The sequence below is a fragment of the Xenopus tropicalis genome, chromosome 10 (assembly GCF_000004195.4).
Source record: "Xenopus tropicalis strain Nigerian chromosome 10, UCB_Xtro_10.0, whole genome shotgun sequence".
Taxonomy (NCBI): Eukaryota; Metazoa; Chordata; class Amphibia; order Anura; family Pipidae; genus Xenopus; species Xenopus tropicalis.
Window position 1 is genome coordinate 4693706 of NC_030686.2, and position 26516 is coordinate 4720221.

At 41.1% G+C, this 26516-nt stretch overlaps 3 protein-coding genes across 4 annotated transcripts; all 3 read right to left on the reverse strand.

Annotated features, from left to right (window-relative positions):
- Positions 1–2: 2 nt before the first annotated feature.
- On the reverse strand, positions 3–1653 carry LOC116408057 (serine/threonine-protein kinase N2-like). The gene is made up of 3 exons (XM_031894822.1): positions 1436–1653; positions 751–858; positions 3–525 (listed from the first exon to the last, which is right to left on the reverse strand). The coding sequence occupies exons 1-3, from the start codon at positions 1571–1573 to the stop codon at positions 247–249; spliced, it is 525 nt and encodes a 174-aa protein (XP_031750682.1). The 5' UTR covers positions 1574–1653; the 3' UTR covers positions 3–246.
- Positions 1654–1755: 102 nt separating this feature from the next.
- Positions 1756–8357, reverse strand: LOC108645541 (serine/threonine-protein kinase CBK1-like). Of its 2 annotated transcripts, XM_031894820.1 has the most exons (11): positions 7995–8357; positions 6465–6529; positions 5031–5666; positions 4580–4703; positions 3973–4022; positions 3817–3887; positions 3524–3599; positions 2955–3046; positions 2402–2578; positions 2008–2070; positions 1756–1857 (listed from the first exon to the last, which is right to left on the reverse strand). In XM_031894820.1, exons 2-11 carry the CDS (start codon positions 6516–6518, stop codon positions 1764–1766), a joined length of 1437 nt encoding a protein of 478 aa, XP_031750680.1. In that variant the 5' UTR covers positions 6519–6529; positions 7995–8357; the 3' UTR covers positions 1756–1763. The 2 variants fall into 2 exon arrangements, with proteins under 2 accessions (XP_031750680.1, XP_031750681.1); XM_031894821.1 differs by lacking the exon at positions 7995–8357 and having other exon boundaries at positions 6465–6615.
- An 8656-nt stretch (positions 8358–17013) lies between these two features.
- LOC101733833 (serine/threonine-protein kinase N1) lies at positions 17014–23356 on the reverse strand. The gene is made up of 13 exons (XM_031894593.1): positions 23131–23356; positions 21698–22333; positions 21246–21369; positions 20665–20714; positions 20509–20579; positions 20216–20291; positions 19647–19738; positions 19168–19344; positions 18774–18836; positions 18547–18623; positions 18203–18342; positions 17518–17625; positions 17014–17292 (listed from the first exon to the last, which is right to left on the reverse strand). Exons 1-13 carry the CDS (start codon positions 23182–23184, stop codon positions 17014–17016), a joined length of 1947 nt encoding a protein of 648 aa, XP_031750453.1. The 5' UTR covers positions 23185–23356.
- Positions 23357–26516: the final 3160 nt, after the last annotated feature.

Genomic DNA, 26516 nt, shown 5'->3' on the forward strand with positions numbered 1-26516 from the left:
TTTTTTTTTAAACTTTAAGCGATGTTTTTGGCTTAAAGTTGAACCCTCCTCCACCCCTGTTGGGCAAATTAACTCTTGACTGACCCGACATCCTGCCCAACAGACTCACCCCTTTTCCTACTCCCGGAGTTGCGATGTTTGCATTTTCAATCCATAATAGGACTCCGGAACGCTGATTGGATTTCTCAAGCTGGGAACAGACTTTCTTCCTGCCAATCATCTCTGCTTCATTCCGAGGAACGTTTCTTACAATTCTTCTTCTGTTTCTGAAGCTGAACTCAAAGGGTAGTTCAGCTCCACCAGTGCCCATTCGGCTTCTTCGCACACATTGGCTTCAACCTGAGCCTTTAGTTTAAGGCTGATTTCAGGTTGTCCGTGTGCTCTTCCTCTGGGGATAAATGGCGGCTCGATCTCTTTCTTTTCAAGAGCCTCCCAGTCTAATCCCTCAAAGAATGGGCTCTTCCTCACGTCCTCGGCTCCATGTTCTCCGGCCCCAAGGCGCTGCTCTGGATCTTTCTTTAGGAGCTGCAAAAAGAAATTGTTGTTAGACAGAAGCTTACAGTTCAACACCCTAATCCCAAAGGGACAGTTATGGTTTGGTGAAGCCACTAGAACAAGAGCGGGACTTTACTTTATAAAGGATAAGAGTAAGGGCAAATATAAGCATAGGGTAAGTAATAATGGAAAGGCTTCTGAGCAAAACTCTCCCCATACAGATAACAACATGCGGATATCCTGCTTCATACTTACATTTTCCAATATGTCTCGAGTGTCTTCTGTTAAGTCGTCAGGATATTCGGGCTCCTCACGACCTGCTAACATCAGGTACTCGAGATCAGTATCGGCATAAAACGGTACCTGGAAAACAAACAAATATAAACAGAGAGTGATTTATGGGAGATACAACTAACATACAATAATGTGATCTGATATTGTCTGCTCTGATTTCTAACCCCTACCTTCAGCATAAGCTGCATTACATTGAGTGGAAGTTTAGTAATAATACATTTTTTAAATTTCAAGCTGAATTATATATAGTGAAAATATAAATTTCCCAAGGTTTCCCATGTTATGAGGGTGGCCATGATCCATTTCACATTAAATGGTAATACTATGAGAGGATTATTATCACCCTAAGGCCTGTGCGACACTAGGTATTCTATTGGCTTGGGTAGAAACACAGGCTGGGGAAAAGGCTGAGCCTATGACTTCTGCTGAGGCAAAATTCTCAGGCACATCATTGGCCAATCAGCGCATAGAGCGGATTACGGCGATGCCGCGGTTGTCGGAACATTCGGAACACAGAGCAGAAGTCAGAAGATCGGCCTTTTCTCTGCCTACATTTTTACGCAAGCAGACAAAAGGTGGATAAAAAGTGGATTTGTGGAAACCTATGCCAGCGATTGCCTAGTTTTTTCCATAAATGGATACTTACATCTCCAGTGAGCAGTTTGTAGATGGTCACTCCGAGTGCCCACCAGTCGACTGATCTTGTATATCGACCTTTGAAGATTTCCGGGGCCATGTAGAAAAGGGTACCGCAGCGACTTGAGGCTTTGCTGCCAGCAGCCATTCCTGAAGCAGAAAGAAAACAGTGAGTTTAAGAGTTTATCCATAGAAAGGCTGCATTCATTGGCTGAACAGAAGAGCAGCAGCTCTCTTATTATCTATCTCTGTCTCTCTCTGGTTATAATAATATATATATATATATATAGGGCCAATGCTACAGCTCAGCTGCTACACTGTGTATATGCTACACCATCTTACTTATACAACTTACCTGCTTTGCAAAGCCCAAAGTCGGTGATCTTGACGTACCCGTCTTCATACAGGAGAACATTGTCGGCTTTTATATCCCTACAATAAAACAGAAGCACATTATAAAATACAGATTCATTTATTATTCAAAATATGTTTAATATCAGAGGTTTAGTATAAATAATCTAAAGAGAATGATGATTTCTAGGATTGGGGCTCTGTGTCCCATTAATGTTCATTGTTGCTTACCTGTGCGCGATGTTGTGTTGGTGCAGGAATTGTATCCCCAGCACCATGCAAGCGGAATAGAACCTGCAAAGAATAAATGAACAAAGTTAAACATATATCCGTTTTATAAATGCAAACCTATCAATATAGAACTACTACAAATGTAAGTTATTCCTTAGACCCCAATATTCAGCGGAACTTGGATTGAAATTGCACTGAAACCTTTAATGACATGAGCAGCCCCCCATGTTTCCCAGTAAATAGTATTGTGTGACTAGTGGGAGAGACGCCAGTGTTCTACCTACTGAGTGAGTTATTGAGCCAATAATAATGGTATTATGTCCATATAGTGGTAAGAATGCCATAGGGGTAATTGGCCTTGGGTTGAGCTCCCTAAAAGCTAATTAGTACTTACCGAACTCTGTCGAGTGGAAGTTCCTCTGTATCCGCGTAGGCAGCCAAATCTCCTCCTTCCGCGAACTCCAAAGCCAGACACATGTGGTTTTGTGTCTGGAAGGAGCCGAGTAGCCCAGCAAGGAACAGACATTGTTCCTCGTCGACTAGTCGGAGAATTCGCTGCTCTAGGGTGACACTGGGAAATAAAAAATATTAAAGTTAAGTTATACACATTGACTTATGGCAGAAAGAGTGGGGGGGGGGGTTCAGCTGTTCTTAATTAAAGATCTAAAATAATTTCTGATTCGAAATGCATTTGCAAGTGTAAAGATGTTACAGTGTCAGGTTTGTGCGAGGCCTATCTTTAATTCATGCACTTATTCTACATTATATTAGCCCCCCAGTTAATGATTTACATCTCTGAGCGCCCCCATTAGTTAGAGAGATGAATGTGCATATGACTTGTGTAGCCACATTATTTTTATCCGCAGGGGCACAGAGCATTTTTCTTTTAGGGGGAAAAATCATGATTTTTATAGCTAAATAAAATCACTTTTTTACCCAAAACTTACCAGTGAAAGATCTCCCTCTCGTTGATTTCGTGCATCTCAATTGCCTTAATGGCAAAAATCTTCCCTGAGCTTCTGTGCTGTGCCCTATAGACCTGCAATGGAAGAGATACATGAGATAAAGTGCAATACATATTTGCTGCTGCAGTTCTATTTGTAATAGAGAAAAAACAGAATGGAAATTGGATATTATACACGGTAAGGCCAGGTCTTCTAACCAGGGTAACCTACTTGGCCCTTAGCTCTGTTCCTTACATCCCAACCTATCTTTACAATACAACCTATATAATGAATCAGCGCACACCATTTGCTGGTCACTGACTGGTTGCTAGAAGCTTTTTTATTTGTTTTTAGTTAGAGCGGCTCTAGGTAAGTCCCTGTGCCGGCACCAATGAGTAGATGACGGTGCAGCCTATTTTATGCTCAGCGTTGGCCTTAGGCACAAGCTGTTGAAATACAGGAACCCAACACTTTTTCATGCTGATTCATTTCTAGCCAAAGGGTTCAAGTGTTATATCCCTGGATCACCCAGAATGGGATTAGATATATAATATAGAGACGGAAAAGCTCACCTTCCCGAACGATCCCTCGCCGAGATACGACTGGAGTTGGAAGTCTTCGATAGTTGGTGGCGTTTTTTCCACCAGCCTAAAATGAAACACATTTATTTGATTAAACCTATTTCTGGTACCTTCTCTGTTATGGGCCAAGATGCATATACATAGCAGGGTACCTCGGCCCAAACAGGTGTTCTTATGGAACATTTATATATATATACATATATGCACTATGGATAAGATTTCATGCAATCCACCATCCCAAATAAACCACAGACAGTACAACAAACATATCTTAGAATCATTACCTTCTCTCCAACCCAGTCGGGTCCAGGGTTCCATCAATCTTCTCCACAATCTGGTAGAAACGAGTTCTCCTCTAGAGAAGAGAAGGAAATACCATTAATTAATGTTCAATATTCCTCGTGTGAGAAAAGCCTATTTATTTCACAACCAAAACTTACCTTTACCCTGTCAGGAATGTCGAAAAAGGAAGGCGGTTTCCTTAGAGGTGCTGATTAAAAGAAAAAAAAAAAAGGTCGGTTTAGATTTAAGTCACTACTTTGCAAAAAGTACCATTGGGAACTGTGGGGACAAAATGGCTGTAGGAGCGTCTGTTTGTGAGTTGGAATGAATAGGTTGAGGCCTAAGTGTAAAGCTGTTGGTTTGGGCAACATTATATCAATGGCCTCGTACTGAGAACCATTAGAAACTATTTTCAAAAACTAATTAATATAAAATGCAGAAATTGACTAGAACTAGGGGTGCACCGAATCCACTGTCTTGGGATTTGGCCGAACCCCGAATCCTTCATGGAAGATTCGTCCAAATACCGAACTGAATCTGAATTCAAAGTTATGTGCTTTTAAGGATTGGGAGTCGGTTCAGCCAGGACTATTGATTCAGCCGAATCCGAATCCTGCTGATAAAGGCGGAATCTTGGCCGAATCCCGGATTGGGTGCGTCTCTCAATAGAACATACAGTACAGTAGTACATTATTCTAGCTGGGAATTGGGATCAGGTTTATGGTTGAACATCAATTAGTAAAACATTTGTAGGAGAAAAATCACCTTTGCGGATTCGAGCTGCTCTCTTTCTTTCGCTCTTCTCAAACTCCTTTCTCCGGACTGCAGCTCGAGCCTCTATGGCCGCCTCGATATCTTCGATATCGTCATTCTCTTCAGGTAAAGAGTCCTATAGGGATCCAAAGCAAAAAGGGTTCAGTGTAAATGTTATTGTGACTTCTGTTTGAAATTAATTTGCTTAAAAAGGGAAAATGTTACTCCTAATAATGCGCACAAAGCTCGTTTAGAAAAATGTAACTTATGAGCGTTTGCCTTAATTTGTAAAAATTGAAAAGTAATGATTTCATTTGTGGAAATTGAAATCAAACGTTTAAAGCTGAATGGAACGATATGATTCTTGGCCGAGTTACGGCATCAAGTCTCGGCTGGAGAAGAGACGGCCTAGAACGGCCACACAAACCGATTATCCTGAATTAAACATGAAAACCAAACTCACCCTCAGTTTCTCAGCAGATGTTTCTGGAATTGAAAGCATCAGAGCTTCTCCCGGTGGAGTGATTTCTTCTTGGCTCTGTGCTTCCATCACTGCCACGAAGCTCTCCTTCTTCTCTTCTTCCTCAACGATTGCACGACCTTCCATTACTTTCTCCTCTTCTTTCTTGTTTAGAAGCATTTCAAGAAGAAGCTCATTTCTGAGTTTGCGCTTCGCAATCTCTTTGTTGGCTTCTTCCTGCGCTTCTCTCTGTAGATGTTTCCATTCTTCCATTTGTCTCAGTCTCTGTTCGGTCTGTCTCTCCACTTCTGTTTCGCGTTCTGTTTGTCGTTCGATCTCCCTTTTCCTAAGAAGCACATTTCTTAATTTGCGCTTTTTTATTTCCTTCTTGGCTTTTTCTTGTTCTTCTTCTTGCTGCATTCGGCAGGAATCAATCTCAAATCCTCTCTGGATCTGCTGAACAGTAAATTGTACAGCTTCGTCCAGAAATTCATCATTGAGTTGTTCCTTTATTCTCTCCTGCAAAGCCATTCGGATATCCCGCTGCCGGGCGAATCCTTCCGCTTCCTCCTGAGCCTGTTTCTCAAGCGCTTCTTTACCTTTCATCTCGCGCTGAAAGGTTGGTGCTGCTTTGGGATCCTGGAGAAATGAAATACACAAAATTAAGCGCTGAAGCCCAACAAATACCCAGAAACCTGAGCCGAATACATAGGGGCATTTTTATCAAAATTCGAGTTTGTGAAAAAAAACGCAACAAAACTCATGTGAATTTTCTTCTCGAATGCTAGCTAATTTAATATAAAACCGCAACAGACTATTCCCACGAGCATTTAGGCGAGAATCTTGTTCTTCTCTTTATCTTCTATGAGGTTAAAAACCTGAATGTTTTAATTAATAACTAACTAAATAAATAAATGTATTAGAGACAATTCTCCTTGAGAATAAATACCAACTATTCATGGTTCTTAAGAATATTCTCCAGTAAAGTCTCATTGAGTTTTTTCAATCGTAAAAAAAAAAACATATACTCGAATTTTGGTAACTTCTTTTGTTCTTTATAATTCAGAATTATTATTATAGAATCGTGCCGAGATATTAATCCCACTGTAACGCTGTAACATGGCTGCTGTTCTGTACATATTACAATTGACACATTTGTTTATTTGGGAGATATTAGCCGTTTCCCCACTGATTCTCGCCATTCTGCGCGGTTCTTTCCAGCTCTTATTTAGAGTGCGGCTGTGCCAATAGCGAGATATCAGTAGTGGGAACAGAAATAAATACTAATGGGAAGTCTCATTGTTTGTAAAACAGACTTTTTGGGGTTTTTACACTAATTAGAATCCTTAATTAACCAACGATATGACAGAGCGGAGCCCCAGCAGCCAATCCCATTCTATGTTCCTGGAATATTAAAGAGACAAGTTTGAGCCTTACCTTAGGGTTAGACCTAAAGATGTTCCCAAGCGTTTTTCCAAGTCTGGAAAACATTGTTGTTATTCCTAAATGAGAAAATAAAGAGTTAAACCAATCATTTATTAGGGAGACCAACTGCAACAGTGTTGTTACTAAATACCCAATAGAAGAATGGCTTCCCTATATTGCCTGGGAAAGGGTTGGGCCTAAAGGGCAAGTCAGTCCCCCCGATTGTCACTTTCATACTTTCATGGAATCATTTGTTTTATTCCCCCCTCTATTGTTCTAATACTGATACAACTCAATATACAATATATATACAATATACATATATTGTGCGTCAAAGCAAGTCGCGGTTGCATCAAAAATGGGAGCAGATGCAATTGGAAAAAAATAAGATGAAAAAAATAAGATGAAAAAAATATGCGCTGCGCTTTATAAATGACCCCCAGCAATTTTTTTTATATACTATTAAATAGCTAGATATTAATGAAATCAATAATTAGATATTACTTACAGATAATCCGATTGAATTAGATCTGATTATAACAAGTGACTTATTAGAGACAAACAGTAAACAATGCGCACTGATTGGCTACTATCCAGCAAATGATTTAGGATTGTCAGTGACGCCTCCTTATCTGATCTGGTTATCTGATAAGGATGACCTCACAATGCCCTGTTGCCATGGGAACAGACTGCATTCACTGTGGCAAACACTATGACATCACAATGCCTTCACTGCTGCCATGGCAACACACATGGGAATCACTAACCATCAATGCATTTAGTTTGGGAGTGAAACTTAATGGGGAACTAAATTAAAAAACTGATTATAAACTTTATCTAAAGGAATTATGAAGTTTTCCCTGATAAATAAGGGAAAGTTGAGTTTAGGAAACAGAATTATTAAGGTTTTAAAAACTTAAAAAGAATGTTACAATAAAATAACTAATAATAACTAATAACTAATAGTCACGATGAGAACTGATTGGTAACTAACCAGCCAATGGCGTGTAAGTAAAGTCCCTATGAGCCCAGTTAGACGTTGCTAATACAATGTCACATGACCGGCTGCAGGTTTATAAGTAACAACATAGTGGGGGTCATTTATAAACTGAGCGCAGAATTATTTGCCCAGTGAATGTATTTGCCCGAGTTTCTGGTAACAAACTGGACACGACTGGTGCATTTAATGTGCGAACATCATTGCAATTTTTTTTGCAGCGCGAATGTCCCCAAAAACTTTTTATATACGGCCTAAAGGGTAAAGGAAAGATATTCGCTAAACTGATTCCCCAAACGGCGCATTTATAGTCGCAGCGTGAAACCCGCACAGGGGCTCGTGCAAGCAGCAATCTCATTGGCCAATGTTTGGGTGCAATTTGCATTTCAAAAATAGGAAGGAAGGCGGGGCCTAGCGGCGCAAAGTGTAACGGTTTGGGGGAAAACTGGGGCAAACAGCCACTTTCTATAAAATATATACTATTAAATCATTAGATTCTATTATATTGTTTATAAAAGAATAATTAATAATTAGATATTACTTACAGATAATCCGATTGAAGTAGATCTGAAGATAACAAATGGCCGATTAGGGACAAACAGTAACGCTGCGCACTGATTGGCTACAATCCAGCAAATGATTCAGGATTGTCAGTGAAGACTCCTTATCTGATCTGATAAGGATGACATCACAATGTGATCACCCTGTTGCCATGGGAACACAGACTGCATTCACTGTGGCAAACACTATGACATCACAATGCCTTCACTGTTGCCATGGCAACACACACGGGAATCACTAACCAGCAATGCGTTTAGTTCGGGAGTGAAACTTACTGGGGAAGTGAAATAAAAAACTGATTATAAACTTTAAGAATTATGAAGTTTTCCCTGATAAATAAGGGATCTCGGCTACTTTTGATCTTGAGTTTAGGAAACTGAATTATTCAAGTTTTAAAAACTTAAAAAAAAATGTTTCAATAAAATGAAAAAATTCTATTCACTTTAATGCGTTTGGGGAGAGAAAAACAGCCGCGCGCAGAAATAATGCGTTGAATGAATTTTCGGCGGTTTTATGAAATTTTCTTGCAATTTTTTTCAGAAAAGCGCCACATAGAACTTACAGGGTCTTTGGGGGGTTTTGGCTTCAGTTCCCCCCAAAAAAGGTTTTTGCCCCAAGTGTCTCAGGGTTTGACTTTATCTCTGGCGACACATTAACCCTTTGGTTTCCTTTCCTTTTTATTTGTTTTAACTTCTTTGTTTTGCAACGAGAGCGGCCGCAGCCTGTTTGTTATTTCTGTATTACTGATAGCAGCTTGCACATAATCATATTAATCATAATACAGGTATCGGCCCCCTTATCCGCAAACCCAGTATCCAGAAAGTTCCGAATTACGGAAAGATCATCTCCCATAGACTCCCATTTTATTCAAATAATTCACATTTTTAAAAAATAATTCCCTTTTCTCTGTAATAATAAAACAGTACCTGTACTTGATCCCAACTAAGATATAATGACCCCTTATTGGGGCAGAACAGCCCTATTGGGTTTATTTCATGGTTAAATGATTCCCTTTTCTCTGTAATAATAAAACAGTACCTGTACTTGATCCCAACTAAGATATAATTACCCCTTATTGGGGCAGAATAGCCCTATTGGGTTTAATTAATGGTTAAATGATTCCCTTTTCTCTGTAATAATAAAACAGTACCTGTACTTGATCCCAACTAAGATATAATTACCCCTTATTGGGGCAGAACAGCCCTATTGGGTTTATTTCATGGTTAAATGATTCCCTTTTCTCTGTAATAATAAAACAGTACCTGTACTTGATCCCAACTAAGATATAATTACCCCTTATTGGGGGCAGAACAGCCCTATTGGGTTTATTTCATGGTTAAATGATTCCCTTTTCTCTGTAATAATAAAACAGTACCTGTACTTGATCCCAACTAAGATATAATTACCCCTTATTGGGGGCAGAACAGCCCTATTGGGTTTATGGTAGAAGATCCAAATTATGGACAGACCCCTTATCTGAAAAACCCAAGGTCCTGAGCATTCTGGATAACAGGTCCCACACCTGTAATAATAATAATAATAAAAGATAATTTGGGGAATATGACACCAAAACATATTGGGAGGTTGATGCATTAATCTCTGTTCATTTTTTTACTTTCATTTAATAGGATTTATTTTCTGTAACATTTATTGCCGACTGAACCAACGTGTCACCGACATCTAGAAACTGATGGTTCTTTTCCCATTGTTCTTTCTTATTTTATTCCATGAGTGTAAAGAACGGGAGGCTTTTAAAGGGGAACTAAACCTTCCTGCACTTTATTCAGTACCGGGCCACAAACCCCAACGTTCTGTAACCTATTAGCCACGTCAGGGCACCTAGATATTACCTGTAACTGAGGGGTTCTGTGCCCATATAATGTATTATAAGGGATAATGTACCCCCTACTGTAAATGATAAGGATATTAGCAGTCACTGAGGGGTTCTGTGCCCCCCATATAAAGGCACAAGGCTGCAGGCTGAGTTATACAGGGAACTCTGAGTATCACTCATGTATTATAAGGGATAATGTACCCCCTACTGTAAATGATAAGGATATTAGCAGTCACTGAGGGGCTCTGTGCCCCCCATATAAAGGCACAAGGCTGCAGGCTGAGTTATACAGGGAACTCTGAGTATCACTCATGTATTATAAGGGATAATGTACCCCCTACTGTAAATGATAAGGATATTAGCAGTCACTGAGGGGTTCTGTGCCCATATAAAGGCACAAGGCTGCAGGCTGAGTTATACAGGGAACTCTGAGTATCACTTGTGTATTATAAGGGATAATGTACCCCCTACTGTAAATGATAAGGATATTAGCAGTCACTGAGGGGTTCTGTGCCCCCCATATAAAGGCACAAGGCTGCAGGCTGAGTTATACAGGGAACTCTGAGTATCACTCATGTATTATAAGGGATAATGTACCCCCTACTGTAAATGATAAGGATATTAGCAGTCACTGAGGGGCTCTGTGCCCCCCATATAAAGGCACAAGGCTGCAGGCTGAGTTATACAGGGAACTCTGAGTATCACTCATGTATTATAAGGGATAATGTACCCCCTACTGTAAATGATAAGGATATTAGCAGTCACTGAGGGGTTCTGTGCCCATATAAAGGCACAAGGCTGCAGGCTGAGTTATACAGGGAACTCTGAGTATCACTCATGTATTATAAGGGATAATGTACCCCCTACTGTAAATGATAAGGATATTAGCAGTCACTGAGGGGCTCTGTGCCCCCCATATAAAGGCACAAGGCTGCAGGCTGAGTTATACAGGGAACTCTGAGTATCACTCATGTATTATAAGGGATAATGTACCCCCTACTGTAAATGATAAGGATATTAGCAGTCACTGAGGGGCTCTGTGCCCCCCATATAAAGGCACAAGGCTGCAGGCTGAGTTATACAGGGAACTCTGAGTATCACTCATGTATTATAAGGGATAATGTACCCCCTACTGTAAATGATAAGGATATTAGCAGTCACTGAGGGGTTCTGTGCCCCCCATATAAAGGCACAAGGCTGCAGGCTGAGTTATACAGGGAACTCTGAGTATCACTCATGTATTATAAGGGATAATGTACCCCCTACTGTAAATGATAAGGATATTAGCAGTCACTGAGGGGCTCTGTGCCCCCCATATAAAGGCACAAGGGTGCAGGCTGAGTTATACAGGGAACTCTGAGTATCACTCATGTATTATAAGGGATAATGTACCCCCTACTGTAAATGATAAGGATATTAGCAGTCACTGAGGGGTTCTGTGCCCCCCATATAAAGGCACAAGGGTGCAGGCTGAGTTATACAGGGAACTCTGAGTATCACTCATGTATTATAAGGGATAATGTACCCCCTACTGTAAATGATAAGGATATTAGCAGTCACTGAGGGGTTCTGTGGCCATTATCGGGGGAGGGGCTGCTAATGGCGCATCTGTCGGCGCAGGAAACATCGCAGGTAAGCGCAGACAATGAGAAGGAGCTCTGTTTAAACGAATGATTGGGTAATTGCCGCTGAACTGTTTAATTACTTTGGGGTGAAACCCACAGACTGTTCTTCCACTTCTGCTGATTCTTATTCTTAGTGCCCCCCATTTTCTAAACGCTGCTCCTCCTACAGTTTTAGGGGTACAATACCCAAACTCCCCACACATTTTCGCCCTATAGCGGAGCAGGTTGCTTGTGCTTTTCTAAGGATCCCGCCCCCCGGCTTTTTGTGGCTCCGAACCCCCCAATTTTCCCATTGACTTTGACAGGGAAGATTTTCAAACTGCTGCCACTCTTACAGCTTTGAGGCCACACCCCCCAAACTTGAATCCCATAATAATGGGGTCACCCCGAATGAAACAGCGACATTTGTTGGATGACCCCAAAGTGGGCGGGGCCACCAAAAGCCAATCACATTTCTTTCATTGTTTTCAGTGGGGAAATTTTAACTGCTGCCATTGTCACATGTTTAATCCCAGGGTCCCCAAACTTTGCTCAGTTTGTCACTGGGTGACTATGTTTCAAGTTTGGAGAAGTGGGCGGGGCCAACAACAGCCAATCAGATTTCACCTATAGACTTCATATGTTTACATTTAAACTGCTGCCGTTCTCTAAATATTAATACTAAGGTCCCCAAACTTTGCAGAGCTAGTCACCTGGTAACTGCGGTTCAGCGTTAGAAAAAGTGGGTGGAGCCACCAACAGCCAATCAGATGTCACTCTGAAATTTAAATTGCTGCCATTCAGACACTATTAAAACCAGGATCCCCAAACTTTGCACAGTGGTTTTTACTGTATAACTGTGGGTCCACGGTTAGAAACAGTGGGCGGAGCCAACAACAGCCAATCAGATTTCATTCAGTGACTTCACATTTTTCAACCCAACATGAAGTTTGTTCTCAAACGTCCCTTTCTAGTTGTCATTAAAGTCGGATTCTTACTTATTAGCTCGCGGGTTAATGGGAATGAGCTCGGATCTGTCGCCGCACTTTGTAATTCTAATCTTATTGGGAAACGACTCCCGTGTTTTGGCCCAAAAGCTTAATGAGTGGGGAGGTTGCGCTAAACACAGCAAAATGGGAGATTGAAAGTAAAGTCCCGTTCTGTTCCCTGATCCCTATGAGCACAATCACAACACGGCAGTTGTTCACTAAGAAGCCCCCGTCCTGTGAAAAATAAATAAACCCCATGCAGTTTTCTAACTGAAACAACTGCCAAATAGTAAGCTCCGGCCAAGCCCTGTTTATTGCACTAATGGCCAGAAATAGAGCGTACTGTCCCTTTAATGCCTTTTATTGCTGCTTGTATGGCTTTCTGAGCTGGAAATACCCAGGGCTAAAGTAATATACCCGGCTCAGTTTTGGGGCCCTACAACAAGCAACAACTAGACACATTGACTGTACCCCGGAGTCCTACTATCAACTAATAGCGACTGCAACTAACCAGGAACAGCGTATTGGGCTCAGGGATTATGGGTAACCTCAATACAAGATAGATAGATATAGTAACGGTGGCCATATACGCTAAGATCTGCCCACCCATAGGTGGGGATTATTGGGAGAAGATTTCCCTCAAGTGAGCAGATCTCCCAATATCCCCACCTACGGGAGGGTGATGTTGGGCTAATTCAGCCGTTTGGCTCTGGGGCCAAACGATCGAATTAGAACAACGAGTACAGGCAACGAGCCGATGCGGTCCCTGATTCGACTCATTTTTTAAACCTGATCCAGATTTGAAATCGGCCAGATGTGGGTCAGGCCTGTTGTTTCTGCCCCTACACGGGCCGATAAGCTGCCGAACCGGTGTAAGGGACTGATATCAGCAGCTAGAATCGGTCCGTGTATGGGCACCTTAACAGGGGAAAAGGCCGCATATGAGATCTAGGATCCCTCCCTTCCCCCCAACCCTACCCCCCTCTCAACCCCCTATAGCCACTTTCCCCTCAGGTACCCTAAAATAACACAATATGGCATGTGTGTGGCCCCCGGCCCCTTGGCTCCCCTATTACCCCCCAAACACACAGTTGAATACAGTAACAATAGGCCTTTGTGCAGAGTTAAAAAGTTGAATGTTTTTTATTCTTATTATGTTCAATTTATACTTTTTTCTCTTTTTTTCTTCCCCTTCCCTGTAGTTCTCTCTCCTTCCAACTGACAGTCAGGAGGCGGCAGGACCCAATACCCACAAAGCCCCAGAAGCCTCTGACCAGCCGTATGTACTGAATATCATACACCATCATGGCACAAACACACAAACAATAAGGGGGGGGTGGGATGTGGAAGGCATTAACCAGCCAATGAAACGCTATAAAATCCTTCCCCACCGTAAGTCTTTGCCCCCCAATGTAGCACTTACCCAAGAAACACATCTCTCAGTAGGAGAAAACCAAAAACTACGCAGAGACTGGGTCGGCCCCTGTTACGCAGCTCCGTATACAACACGTAGTAGGGGGGCGGCCATATTAATACACAAGCACTTACACTGGGAACAAGCAAAATAGAAGATCCCAAAGGCAGGTACCTAATAGTTAAAGGGCAGATTAACTCCAAAACGTACGTCATTTGCAAGATAAAAATAAAAGCACAACTGCCCCATAACCCCCTAGATACCCTAATTAGTGCAAACAAAGGGCAACTCCTGCCAACATCGGGGTTATACACTATTATCAGCCATAAATGATAATCTGCGCAAAGAAGGAAAGTCTAAATGGCTCCAAGTGATTCCCAAATCCCCCCCATTACAGTCGCCCAACTCCCTGCAGCAGATCCAACTCCTAATGAAAGTCTCAGAGTAGCTCAGTATTAGAGTAAAATCACTTTATTGTAACGATACGAACCTGAACAAGCTGAACCCCGGCTAACATTGGGCTTCACCGACGCCCTTTTGGCCCCCGGACTTTCTGCTGCAATGTGCACTGGGATCCAGTTTCCTTCAGAGATCCGACCAATATAGCAAAGTACTTACAGGTTGCCGTTGACGGTCCATGGCCATTAACCATGTTTTTGAACCCTCCTCCACCCCTGTTGGGCAAATTAACTCTTGACTGACTTCCTGCCCAACAGTCTCACCCTCTTCATGGTGCTGTGCACCAATCAGCTCGTGGGTGATCTTTTTTTTTTTTTTAAACTTTAAGCGATGTTTTTGGCTTAAAGTTGAACCCTCCTCCACCCCTGTTGGGCAAATGAACTCTTGACTGACTTCCTGCCCAACAGTCTCACCCTCTTCATGGTGCTGTGCACCAATCAGCTCGTGGGTGATCTTTTTTTTTTTTTAAACTTTAAGCGATGTTTTTGGCTTAAAGTTGAACCCTCCTCCACCCCTGTTGGGCAAATGAACTCTTGACTGACTTCCTGCCCAACAGTCTCACCCTCTTCATGGTGCTGTGCACCAATCAGCTCGTGGGTGATCTTTTTTTTTTTTTTTTATTTAAGCGATGTTTTTGGCTTAAAGTTGAACCCTCCTCCACCCCTGTTGGGCAAATTAACTCTTGACTGACCCGACATCCTGCCCAACAGACTCACCCACTTCATGGTGCTGTGCACCAATCAGCTCGAGGGTGATCTTTTTTTTTTTTTTAAACTTTAAGCGATGTTTTTGGCTTAAAGTTGAACCCTCCTCCACCCCTGTCGGGCAAATGAACTCTTGACTGACTTCCTGCCCAACAGTCTCACCCTCTTCATGGTGCTGTGCTCCAATCAGCTCGAGGGTGATCTTTTTTTTTTTTTTTTTAAACTTTAAGCGATGTTTTTGGCTTAAAGTTGAACCCTCCTCCACCCCTGTTGGGCAAATTAACTCTTGACTGACTTACTTCCTGCCCAACAGTCTCACCCTCTTCATGTCGCTGTGCACCAATCAGCTCGAGGGTGATCTTTTTTTTTTTTTTTTTTTTAAACTTTAAGCGATGTTTTTGGCTTAAAGTTGAACCCTCCTCCACCCCTGTTGGGCAAATGAACTCTTGACTGACTTCCTGCCCAACAGTCTCACCCTCTTCATGGTGCTGTGCACCAATCAGCTCGAGGGTGATCTTTTTTTTTTTTTTTTTTTAACTTTAAGCGATGTTTTTGGCTTAAAGTTGAACCCTCCTCCACCCCTGTTGGGCAAATGAACTCTTGACTGACTTCCTGCCCAACAGTCTCACCCTCTTCATGGTGCTGTGCTCCAATCAGCTTGTGGGTGATCTTTTTTTTTTTTTTTAAACTTTAAGCGATGTTTTTGGCTTAAAGTTGAACCCTCCTCCACCCCTGTTGGGCAAATGAACTCTTGACTGACTTCCTGCCCAACAGTCTCACCCTCTTCATGGTGCTGTGCTCCAATCAGCTCGTGGGTGATCTTTTTTTTTTTTTTTTATTTAAGCGATGTTTTTGGCTTAAAGTTGAACCCTCCTCCACCCCTGTTGGGCAAATGAACTCTTGACTGACTTCCTGCCCAACAGTCTCACCCTCTTCATGGTGCTGTGCACCAATCAGCTCGTGGGTGATCTTTTTTTTTTTTTTTTTATTTAAGCGATGTTTTTGGCTTAAAGTTGAACCCTCCTCCACCCCTGTTGGGCAAATTAACTCTTGACTGACCCGACATCCTGCCCAACAGACTCACCCACTTCATGGTGCTGTGCACCAATCAGCTCGAGGGTGATCTTTTTTTTTTTTTTAAACTTTAAGCGATGTTTTTGGCTTAAAGTTGAACCCTCCTCCACCCCTGTCGGGCAAATGAACTCTTGACTGACTTCCTGCCCAACAGTCTCACCCTCTTCATGGTGCTGTGCTCCAATCAGCTCGAGGGTGATCTTTTTTTTTTTTTTTTAAACTTTAAGCGATGTTTTTGGCTTAAAGTTGAACCCTCCTCCACCCCTGTTGGGCAAATTAACTCTTGACTGACTTACTTCCTGCCCAACAGTCTCACCCTCTTCATGTCGCTGTGCACCAATCAGCTCGAGGGTGATCTTTTTTTTTTTTTTTTTTTTTTAAACTTTAAGCGATGTTTTTGGCTTAAAGTTGAACCCTCCTCCACCCCTGTTGGGCAAATTAATTCTTGACTGACTTCCTGCCCAACAGTCTCACCCTCTTCATGTCGCTGTGCACCAATCAGCTTGTGGGTGATCTTTTTTTGTTTTTTAAACTTTAAGCAATGTTTTTGGCTTAAAGTTGAACCCTCCTCCACCCCTGTTGGGCAAATTAACTCTTGACTGACTTACTCCCTGCCCAACAGTCTCACCCTCTTCATGTCGCTGTGCACCAATCAGCTCGTGGGTGATGTTTTTTTTTTTTTTTTTTTAAACTTTAAGCGATGTTTTTGGCTTAAAGTTGAACCCTCCTCCACCCCTGTTGGGCAAATTAACTCTTGACTGACCCGACATCCTGCCCAACAGACTCACCCCTTTTCCTACTCCCGGAGTTGCGATGTTTGCATTTTCAATCCATAATAGGACTCCGGAACGCTGATTGGATTTCTCAAGCTGGGAACAGACTTTCTTCCTGCCAATCATCTCTGCTTCATTCCGAGGAACGTTTCTTACAATTCTTCTTCTGTTTCTGAAGCTGAACTGAAAGGGTAGTTCAGCTCCACCAGTGCCCATTCGGCTTCTTCGCACACATTGGCTTCAACCTGAGCCTTTAGTTTAAGGCTGATTTCAGGTTGTCCGTGTGCTCTTCCTCTGGGGATAAATGGCGGCTCGATCTCTTTCTTTTCAAGAGCCTCCCAGTCTAATCCCTCAAAGAATGGGCTCTTCCTCACGTCCTCGGCTCCATGTTCTCCGGCCCCAAGGCGCTGCTCTGGATCTTTCTTTAGGAGCTGCAAAAAGAAATTGTTGTTAGACAGAAGCTTACAGTTCAACACCCTAATCCCAAAGGGACAGTTATGGTTTGGTGAAGCCACTAGAACAAGAGCGGGACTTTACTTTATAAAGGATAAGAGTAAGGGCAAATATAAGCATAGGGTAAGTAATAATGGAAAGGCTTCTGAGCAAAACTCTCCCCATACAGATAACAACATGCGGATATCCTGCTTCATACTTACATTTTCCAATATGTCTCGAGTGTCTTCTGTTAAGTCGTCAGGATATTCGGGCTCCTCACGACCTGCTAACATCAGGTACTCGAGATCAGTATCGGCATAAAACGGTACCTGGAAAACAAACAAATATAAACAGAGAGTGATTTATGGGAGATACAACTAACATACAATAATGTGATCTGATATTGTCTGCTCTGATTTCTAACCCCTACCTTCAGCATAAGCTGCATTACATTGAGTGGAAGTTTAGTAATAATACATTTTTTAAATTTCAAGCTGAATTATATATAGTGAAAATATAAATTTCCCAAGGTTTCCCATGTTATGAGGGTGGCCATGATCCATTTCACATTAAATGGTAATACTATGAGAGGATTATTATCACCCTAAGGCCTGCGGGACACTAGGTATTCTATTGGCTTGGGTAGAAACACAGGCTGGGGAAAAGGCTGAGCCTCTGACTTCTGCTGAGGCAAAATTCTCAGGCACATCATTGGCCAATCAGCGCATAGAGCGGATTACGGCGATGCCGCGGTTGTCGGAACATTTGGAACACAGAGCAGAAGTCAGAAGATCGGCCTTTTCTCTGCCTACATTTTTGCGCAAGCAGACAAAAGGTGGATAAAAAGTGGATTTGTGGAAACCTATGCCAGCGATTGCCTAGTTTTTTCCATAAATGGATACTTACATCTCCAGTGAGCAGTTTGTAGATGGTCACTCCGAGTGCCCACCAGTCGACTGATCTTGTATATCGACCTTTGAAGATTTCCGGGGCCATGTAGAAAAGGGTACCGCAATGACTTGAGGCTGTGCTGTCAGCAGCCATTCCTGAAGCAGAAAGAAAACAGTGAGTTTAAGAGTTTATCCATAGAAAGGCTGCATTCATTGGCTGAACAGCAGCAGCTCTCTTATTATCTATCTCTGTCTCCCTCTGGTTATAATAATATATATATATATATATATATATGGCCAATGCTACAGCTCAGCTGCTACACTGTGTATATGCTACACCATCTTACTTATACAACTTACCTGCTTTGCAAAGCCCAAAGTCGGTGATCTTCACGTACCCGTCTTCATACAGGAGAACATTGTCGGCTTTTATATCCCTACAATAAAACAGAAGCACATTATAAAATACAGATTCATTTATTATTCAAAATATGTTTAATATCAGAGATTTAGTATAAATAATCTAAAGAGAATGATGATTTCTAGGATTGGGGCTCTGTGTCCCATTAATGTTCATTGTTGCTTACCTGTGCGCGATGTTGTGTTGGTGCAGGAATTGTATCCCCAGCACCATGCAAGCGGAATAGAACCTGCAAAGAATAAATGAATAAAGTTAAACATATATCCTTTTTATAAATGCAAACCTATCAATATAGAACTACTACAAATGTAAGTTATTCCTTAGACCCCAATATTCAGCGGAACTTGGATTGAAATTGCACTGAAACCTTTAAGGACATGAGCAGCCCCCCATGTTTCCCAGTAAATAGTATTGTGTGACTAGTGGGAGAGACGCCAGTGTTCTACCTACTGAGTGAGTTATTGAGCCAATAATAATGGTATTATGTCCATATAGTGGTAAGAATGCCATAGGGGTAATTGGCCTTGGGTTGAGCTCCCTAAAAGCTAATTAGTACTTACCGAACTCTGTCGAGTGGAAGTTCCTCTGTATCCGCGTAGGCAGCCAAATCTCCTCCTTCCGCGAACTCCAAAGCCAGACACATGTGGTTTTGTGTCTGGAAGGAGCCGAGTAGCCCAGCAAGGAACAGACATTGTTCCTCGTCGACTAGTCGGAGGATTCGCTGCTCTAGGGTGACACTGTAAATAAAAACCATTAAAAGTTAATACAAGAACAGTTTACAAGTTATACACATTGACTTATGGCCGAGAGAGTGGGGGGAGGGTTCAACTGTTCTTAAATGCACTTATTCTACATTATATTAGCCCCCCAGTTAATGATTTACATCTCTGAGCGCCCCCATTAGTTAGAGAGATGAATGTGCATATGACTTGTGTAGCCACATTATTTTTATCCGCAGGGGCACAGAGCATTTTTCTTTTAGGGGGAAAAATCATGATTTTTATAGCTAAATAAAATCACTTTTTTACCCAAAACTTACCAGTGAAAGATCTCCCTCTCGTTGATTTCGTGCATCTCAATTGCCTTAATGGCAAAAATCTTCCCTGAGCTTCTGTGCTGTGCCCTATAGACCTGCAATGGAAGAGATACATGAGATAAAGTGCAATACATATTTGCTGCTGCAGTTCTATTTGTAATAGAGAAAAAACAGAATGGAAATTGGATATTATACATGGTAAGGCCAGGTCTTCTAACCAGGGTAACCTACTTGGCCCTTAGCTCTGTTCCTTACATCCCAACCTATCTTTACAATACAACCTATATAATGAATCAGCGCACACCATTTGCTGGTCACTGACTGGTTGCTAGAAGCTTTTTTATTTGTTTTTAGTTAGAGCGGCTCTAGGTAAGTCCCTGTGCCGGCACCAATGAGTAGATGACGGTGCAGCCTATTTTATGCTCAGCGTTGGCCTTAGGCACAAGCTGTTGAAATACAGGAACCCAACACTTTTTCATGCTGATTCATTTCTAGCCAAAGGGTTCAAGTGTTATATCCCTGGGTCACCCAGAATGGGATTAGATATATAATATAGAGACGGAAAAGCTCACCTTCCCGAACGATCCCTCGCCGAGATACGACTGGAGTTGGAAGTCTTCGATAGTTGGTGGCGTTTTTTCCACCAGCCTAAAATGAAACACATTTATTTGATTAAACCTATTTCTGGTACCTTCTCTGTTATGGGCCAAGATGCATATACATAGCAGGGTACCTCGGCCCAAACAGGTGTTCTTATGGAACATTTATATATATATACATATATGCACTATGGATAAGATTTCATGCAATCCACCATCCCAAATAAACCACAGACAGTACAACAAACATATCTTAGAATCATTACCTTCTCTCCAACCCAGTCGGGTCCAGGGTTCCATCAATCTTCTCCACAATCTGGTAGAAACGAGTTCTCCTCTAGAGAAGAGAAGGAAATACCATTAATTCATGTTCAATATTCCTCGTGTGAGAAAAGCCAATTTATTTCACAACCAAAACTTACCTTTACCCTGTCAGGAATGTCGAAAAAGGAAGGCGGTTTCCTTAGAGGTGCTGATTAAAAGAAAAAAAAAAAAGGTCGGTTTAGATTTAAGTCACTACTTTGCAAAAAGTACCATTGGGAACTGTGGGGACAAAATGGCTGTAGGACCGTCTGTTTGTGAGTTGGAATGAATAGGTTGAGGCCTAAGTGTAAAGCTGTTGGTTTGGGCAACATTATATCAATGGCCTCGTACTGAGAACCATTAGAAACTATTTTCAAAAACTAATTAATATAAAATGCAGAAATTGACTAGAACTAGGGGTGCACCGAATCCACTGTCTTGGGATTTGGCCGAATCCTTCATGAAAGATTCGTCCAAAATCCTGAATCCGAATTCAAAGTTACACGATTGGGAGTCGGTTCAGCCAGGACTATTGATTTAGCCGAATCCTGCTGAAAAAGGCGGAATCTTGGCCGAATCCCGGATTGGGTGCCTCTCTCAATAGAACATACAGTACAGTAGTACATTATTCTAGCTGGGAATTGGGATCAGGTTTATGGTTGAACATCAATTAGTAAAACATTTGTAGGAGAAAAATCACCTTTGCGGATTCGAGCTGCTCTCTTTCTTTCGCTCTTCTCAAACTCCTTTCTCCGGACTGCAGCTCGAGCCTCTATGGCCGCCTCGATATCTTCGATATCGTCATTCTCTTCAGGTAAAGAGTCCTATAGGGATCCAAAGCAAAAAGGGTTCAGTGTAAATGTTATTGTGACTTCTGTTTGAAATTAATTTTGCTTAAAAAGGGAAAATGTTACTCCTAATAATGCGCACAAAGCTCGTTTAGAAAAATGTAACTTATGAGCGTTTGCCTTAATTTGTAAAAATTGAAAAGTAATGATTTCATTTGTGGAAATTGAAATCAAACGTTTAAAGCTGAATGGAACAATATGATTCTTGGCCGAGTTACGGCATCAAGTCTCGGCTGGAGAAGAGACGGCCTAGAACGGCCACACAAACCGATTATCCTGAATTAAACATGAAAACCAAACTCACCCTCAGTTTCTCAGCAGATGTTTCTGGAATTGAAAGCATCAGAGCTTCTCCCGGTGGAGTGATTTCTTCTTGGCTCTGTGCTTCCATCACTGCCACGAAGCTCTCCTTCTTCTCTTCTTCCTCAACGATTGCACGACCTTCCATTACTTTCTCCTCTTCTTTCTTGTTTACAAGCATTTCAAGAAGAAGCTCATTTCTGAGTTTGCGCTTCGCAATCTCTTTGTTGGCTTCTTCCTGCGCTTCTCTCTGTAGATGTTTCCATTCTTCCATTTGTCTCAGTCTCTGTTCGGTCTGTCTCTCCACTTCTGTTTCGCGTTCTGTTTGTCGTTCGATCTCCCTTTTCCTAAGAAGCAAATTTCTTAATTTGCGCTTTTTTATTTCCTTCTTGGCTTTTTCTTGTTCTTCTTCTTGCTGCATTCGGCAGGAATCAATCTCAAATCCTCTCTGGATCTGCTGAACAGTAAATTGTACAGCTTCGTCCAGAAATTCATCATTGAGTTGTTCCTTTATCCTCTCCTGCAAAGCCATTCGAATATCCCGCTGCCGGGCGAATCCTTCCGCTTCCTCCTGAGCCTGTTTCTCAAGCGCTTCTTTACCTTTCATCTCGCGCTGAAAGGTTGGTGCTGCTTTGGGATCCTGGAGAAATGAAATACACAAAATTAAGCGCTGAAGCCCAACAAATACCCAGAAACCTGAGCCGAATACATAGGGGCATTTTTATCAAAATTCGAGTTTGTGAAAAAAAACGCAACAAAACTCATGTGAATTTTCTTCTCGAATGCTAGCTAATTTAATATAAAACCGCAACAGACTATTCCCGCGAGCATTTAGGCGAGAATCTTGTTCTTCTCTTTATTTTCTATGAGGTTAAAAACCTGAATGTTTTAATTAATAACTAACTAACTAAATAAATGTATTAGAGACAATTCTCCTTGAGAATAAATACCGACTATTCATGGTTCTTAAGAATATTCTCCAGTAAAGTCTCATTGAGTTTTTTCAATCGTAAAAAAAAAACATATACTCAAATTTTGGTAACTTCTTCTGTTCTTTATAATTCAGAATTATTATTATAGAATCGTGCCGAGATATTAATCCCACTGTAACGCTGTAACATGGCTGCTGTTCTGTACATATTACAATTGACACATTTGTTTATTTGGGAGATATTAGCCGTTTCCCCACTGATTCTCGCCATTCTGCGCGGTTCTTTCCAGCTCTTATTTAGAGAGCGGCTGTGCCAATAGCGAGATATCAGTAGTGGGAACAGAAATAAATACTAATGGGAAGTCTCATTGTTTGTAAAACAGACTTTTTGGGGTTTTTACACTAATTAGAATCCTTAATTAACCAACGATATGACAGAGCGGAGCCCCAGCAGCCAATCCCATTCTATGTTCCCGGAATATTAAAGAGACAAGTTTGAGCCTTACCTTAGGGTTAGACCTAAAGATGTTCCCAAGCGTTTTTCCAAGTCTGGAAAACATTGTTGTTATTCCTAAATGAGAAAATAAAGAGTTAAACCAATCATTTATTAGGGAGACCAACTGCAACAGTGTTGTTACTAAATACCCAATAGTAGAATGGCTTCCCTATATTGCCTGGGAAAGGGTTGGGCCTAAAGGTCAAGTCAGTCCCCCCGATTGTCACTTTCATGGAATCATTTGTTTTATTCCCTCCTCTATTATTCTAATACTGATACAACTCAATATACAATATATATACAATATACATATATTGTGCGTCAAAGCAAGTCGCGGTTGCATCAAAAATGGGAGCAGATGCAATTGGAAAAAAATAAGATGAAAAAAATATGCGCTGCACTTTATAAATGACCCCCAGCAATTTTTTTTATATACTATTAAATAGCTAGATATTAATTAAATCAACAATTAGATATTACTTACAGATAATCCGATTGAATTAGATCTGATTATAACAAGTGACTTATTAGAGACAAACAGTAAACAATGCGCACTGATTGGCTACTATCCAGCAAATGATTTAGGATTGTCAGTGACGCCTCCTTATCTGATCTGGTTATCTGATAAGGATGACCTCACAATGCCCTGTTGCCATGGGAACAGACTGCATTCACTGTGGCAAACACTATGACATCACAATGCCTTCACTGCTGCCATGGCAACACACATGGGAATCACTAACCATCAATGCATTTAGTTTGGGAGTGAAACTTAATGGGGAACTAAATTAAAAAACTGATTATAAACTTTATCTAAAGGAATTATGAAGTTTTCCCTGATAAATAAGGGAAAGTTGAGTTTAGGAAACAGAATTATTAAGGTTTTAAAAACTTAAAAAGATTGTTACAATAAAATAACTAATAATAACTAATAACTAATAGTCACGATGAGAACTGATTGGTAACTAACCAGCCAATGGCGTGTAAGTAAAGTCCCTATGAGCCCAGTTAGACGTTGCTAATACAATGTCACATGACCGGCTGCAGGTTTATAAGTAACAACATAGTGGGGGTCATTTATAAACTGAGCGCAGAATTATTTGCCCAGTGAATGTATTTGCCCGAGTTTCTGGTAACAAACTGGACACGACTGGTGCATTTAATGTGCGAACATCATTGCAATTTTTTTTGCAGCGCGAATGTCCCCAAAAACTTTTTATATACGGCCTAAAGGGTAAAGGAAAGATATTCGCTAAACTGATTCCCCAAACGGCGCATTTATAGTCGCAGCGTGAAACCCGCACAGGGGCTCGTGCAAGCAGCAATCTCATTGGCCAATGTTTGGGCGCAATTTGCATTTCAAAAATAGGAAGGAAGGCGGGGCCTAGCGGCGCAAAGTGTAACGGTTTGGGGGAAAACTGGGGCAAACAGCCACTTTCTATAAAATATATACTATTAAATCATTAGATTCTATTATATTGTTTATAAAAGAATAATTAATAATTAGATATTACTTACAGATAATCCGATTGAAGTAGATCTGAAGATAACAAATGGCCGATTAGGGACAAACAGTAACGCTGCGCACTGATTGGCTACAATCCAGCAAATGATTCAGGATTGTCAGTGACGACTCCTTATCTGATCTGATAAGGATGACATCACAATGTGATCACCCTGTTGCCATGGGAACACAGACTGCATTCACTGTGGCAAACACTATGACATCACAATGCCTTCACTGTTGCCATGGCAACACACATGGGAATCACTAACCAGCAATGCGTTTAGTTCGGGAGTGAAACTTACTGGGGAAGTGAAATAAAAAACTGATTATAAACTTTAAGAATTATGAAGTTTTCCCTGATAAATAAGGGATCTCAGCTACTTTTGATCTTGAGTTTAGGAAACTGAATTATTCAAGTTTTAAAAACTTAAAAAAAAATGTTTCAATAAAATGAAAAAATTCTATTCACTTTAATGCGTTTGGGGAGAGAAAAACAGCCGCGCGCAGAAATAATGCGTTGAATGAATTTTCGGCGGTTTCATGAAATTTTCTTGCAATTTTTTTCAGAAAAGCGCCACATAGAACTTACAGGGTCTTTGGGGGGTTTTGGCTTCAGTTCCCCCCAAAAAAAGGTTTTTTATCTCTGGCGCCACATTAACCCTTTGGTTTCCTTTCCTTTTTATTTGTTTTAACTTCTTTGTTTTGCAACAAGAGCGGCCGCAGCCTGTTTGTTATTTCTGTATTACTGATAGCAGCTTGCACATAATCATATTAATCATAATACAGGTATCGGCCCCCTTATCCGCAAACCCAGTATCCAGAAAGTTCAGAATTACGGAAAGATCATCTCCCATAGACTCCCATTTTATTCAAATAATTCACATTTTTAAAAAATAATTCCCTTTTCTCTGTAATAATAAAACAGTACCTGTACTTGATCCCAACTAAGATATAATTACCCCTTATTGGGGCAGAACAGCCCTATTGGGTTTATTTAATGGTTAAATGATTCCCTTTTCTCTGTAATAATAAAACAGTACCTGTACTTGATCCCAACTAAGATATAATTACCCCTTATTGGGGGCAGAACAGCCCTATTGGGTTTATTTAATGGTTAAATGATTCCTTTTTCTCTGTAATAATAAAACAGTACCTGTACTTGATCCCAACTAAGATATAATTACCCCTTATTGGGGCAGAACAGCCCTATTGGGTTTATTTCATGGTTAAATGATTCCCTTTTCTCTGTAATAATAAAACAGTACCTGTACTTGATCCCAACTAAGATATAATTACCCCTTATTGGGGCAGAACAGCCCTATTGGGTTTATTTCATGGTTAAATGATTCCCTTTTCACTGTAATAATAAAACAGTAGCTGTACTTGATCCCAACTAAGATATAATTACCCCTTATTGGGGCAGAACAGCCCTATTGGGTTTATGGTAGAAGATCCAAATTATGGACAGACCCCTTATCTGAAAAACCCAAGGTCCTGAGCATTCTGGATAACAGGTCCCACACCTGTAATAATAATAATAATAATAAAAGATAATTTGGGGAATATGACACCAAAACATATTGGGAGGTTGATGCATTAATCTCTGTTCGTTTTTTTACTTTCATTTAATAGGATTTATTTTCTGTAACATTTATTGCCGACTGAACCAACGTGTCACTGACATCTAGAAACTGATGGTTCTTTTCCCATTGGTCTTTCTTATTTTATTCCATGAGTGGAAAGAACGGGAGGCTTTTAAAGGGGAACTAAACCTTCCTGCACTTTATTCAGTACCGGGCTACAAACCCCAACGTTCTGTAACCTATTAGCCACGTCAGGGCACATAGATATTACCTGTAACTGAGGGGTTCTGTGCCCATATAATGTAT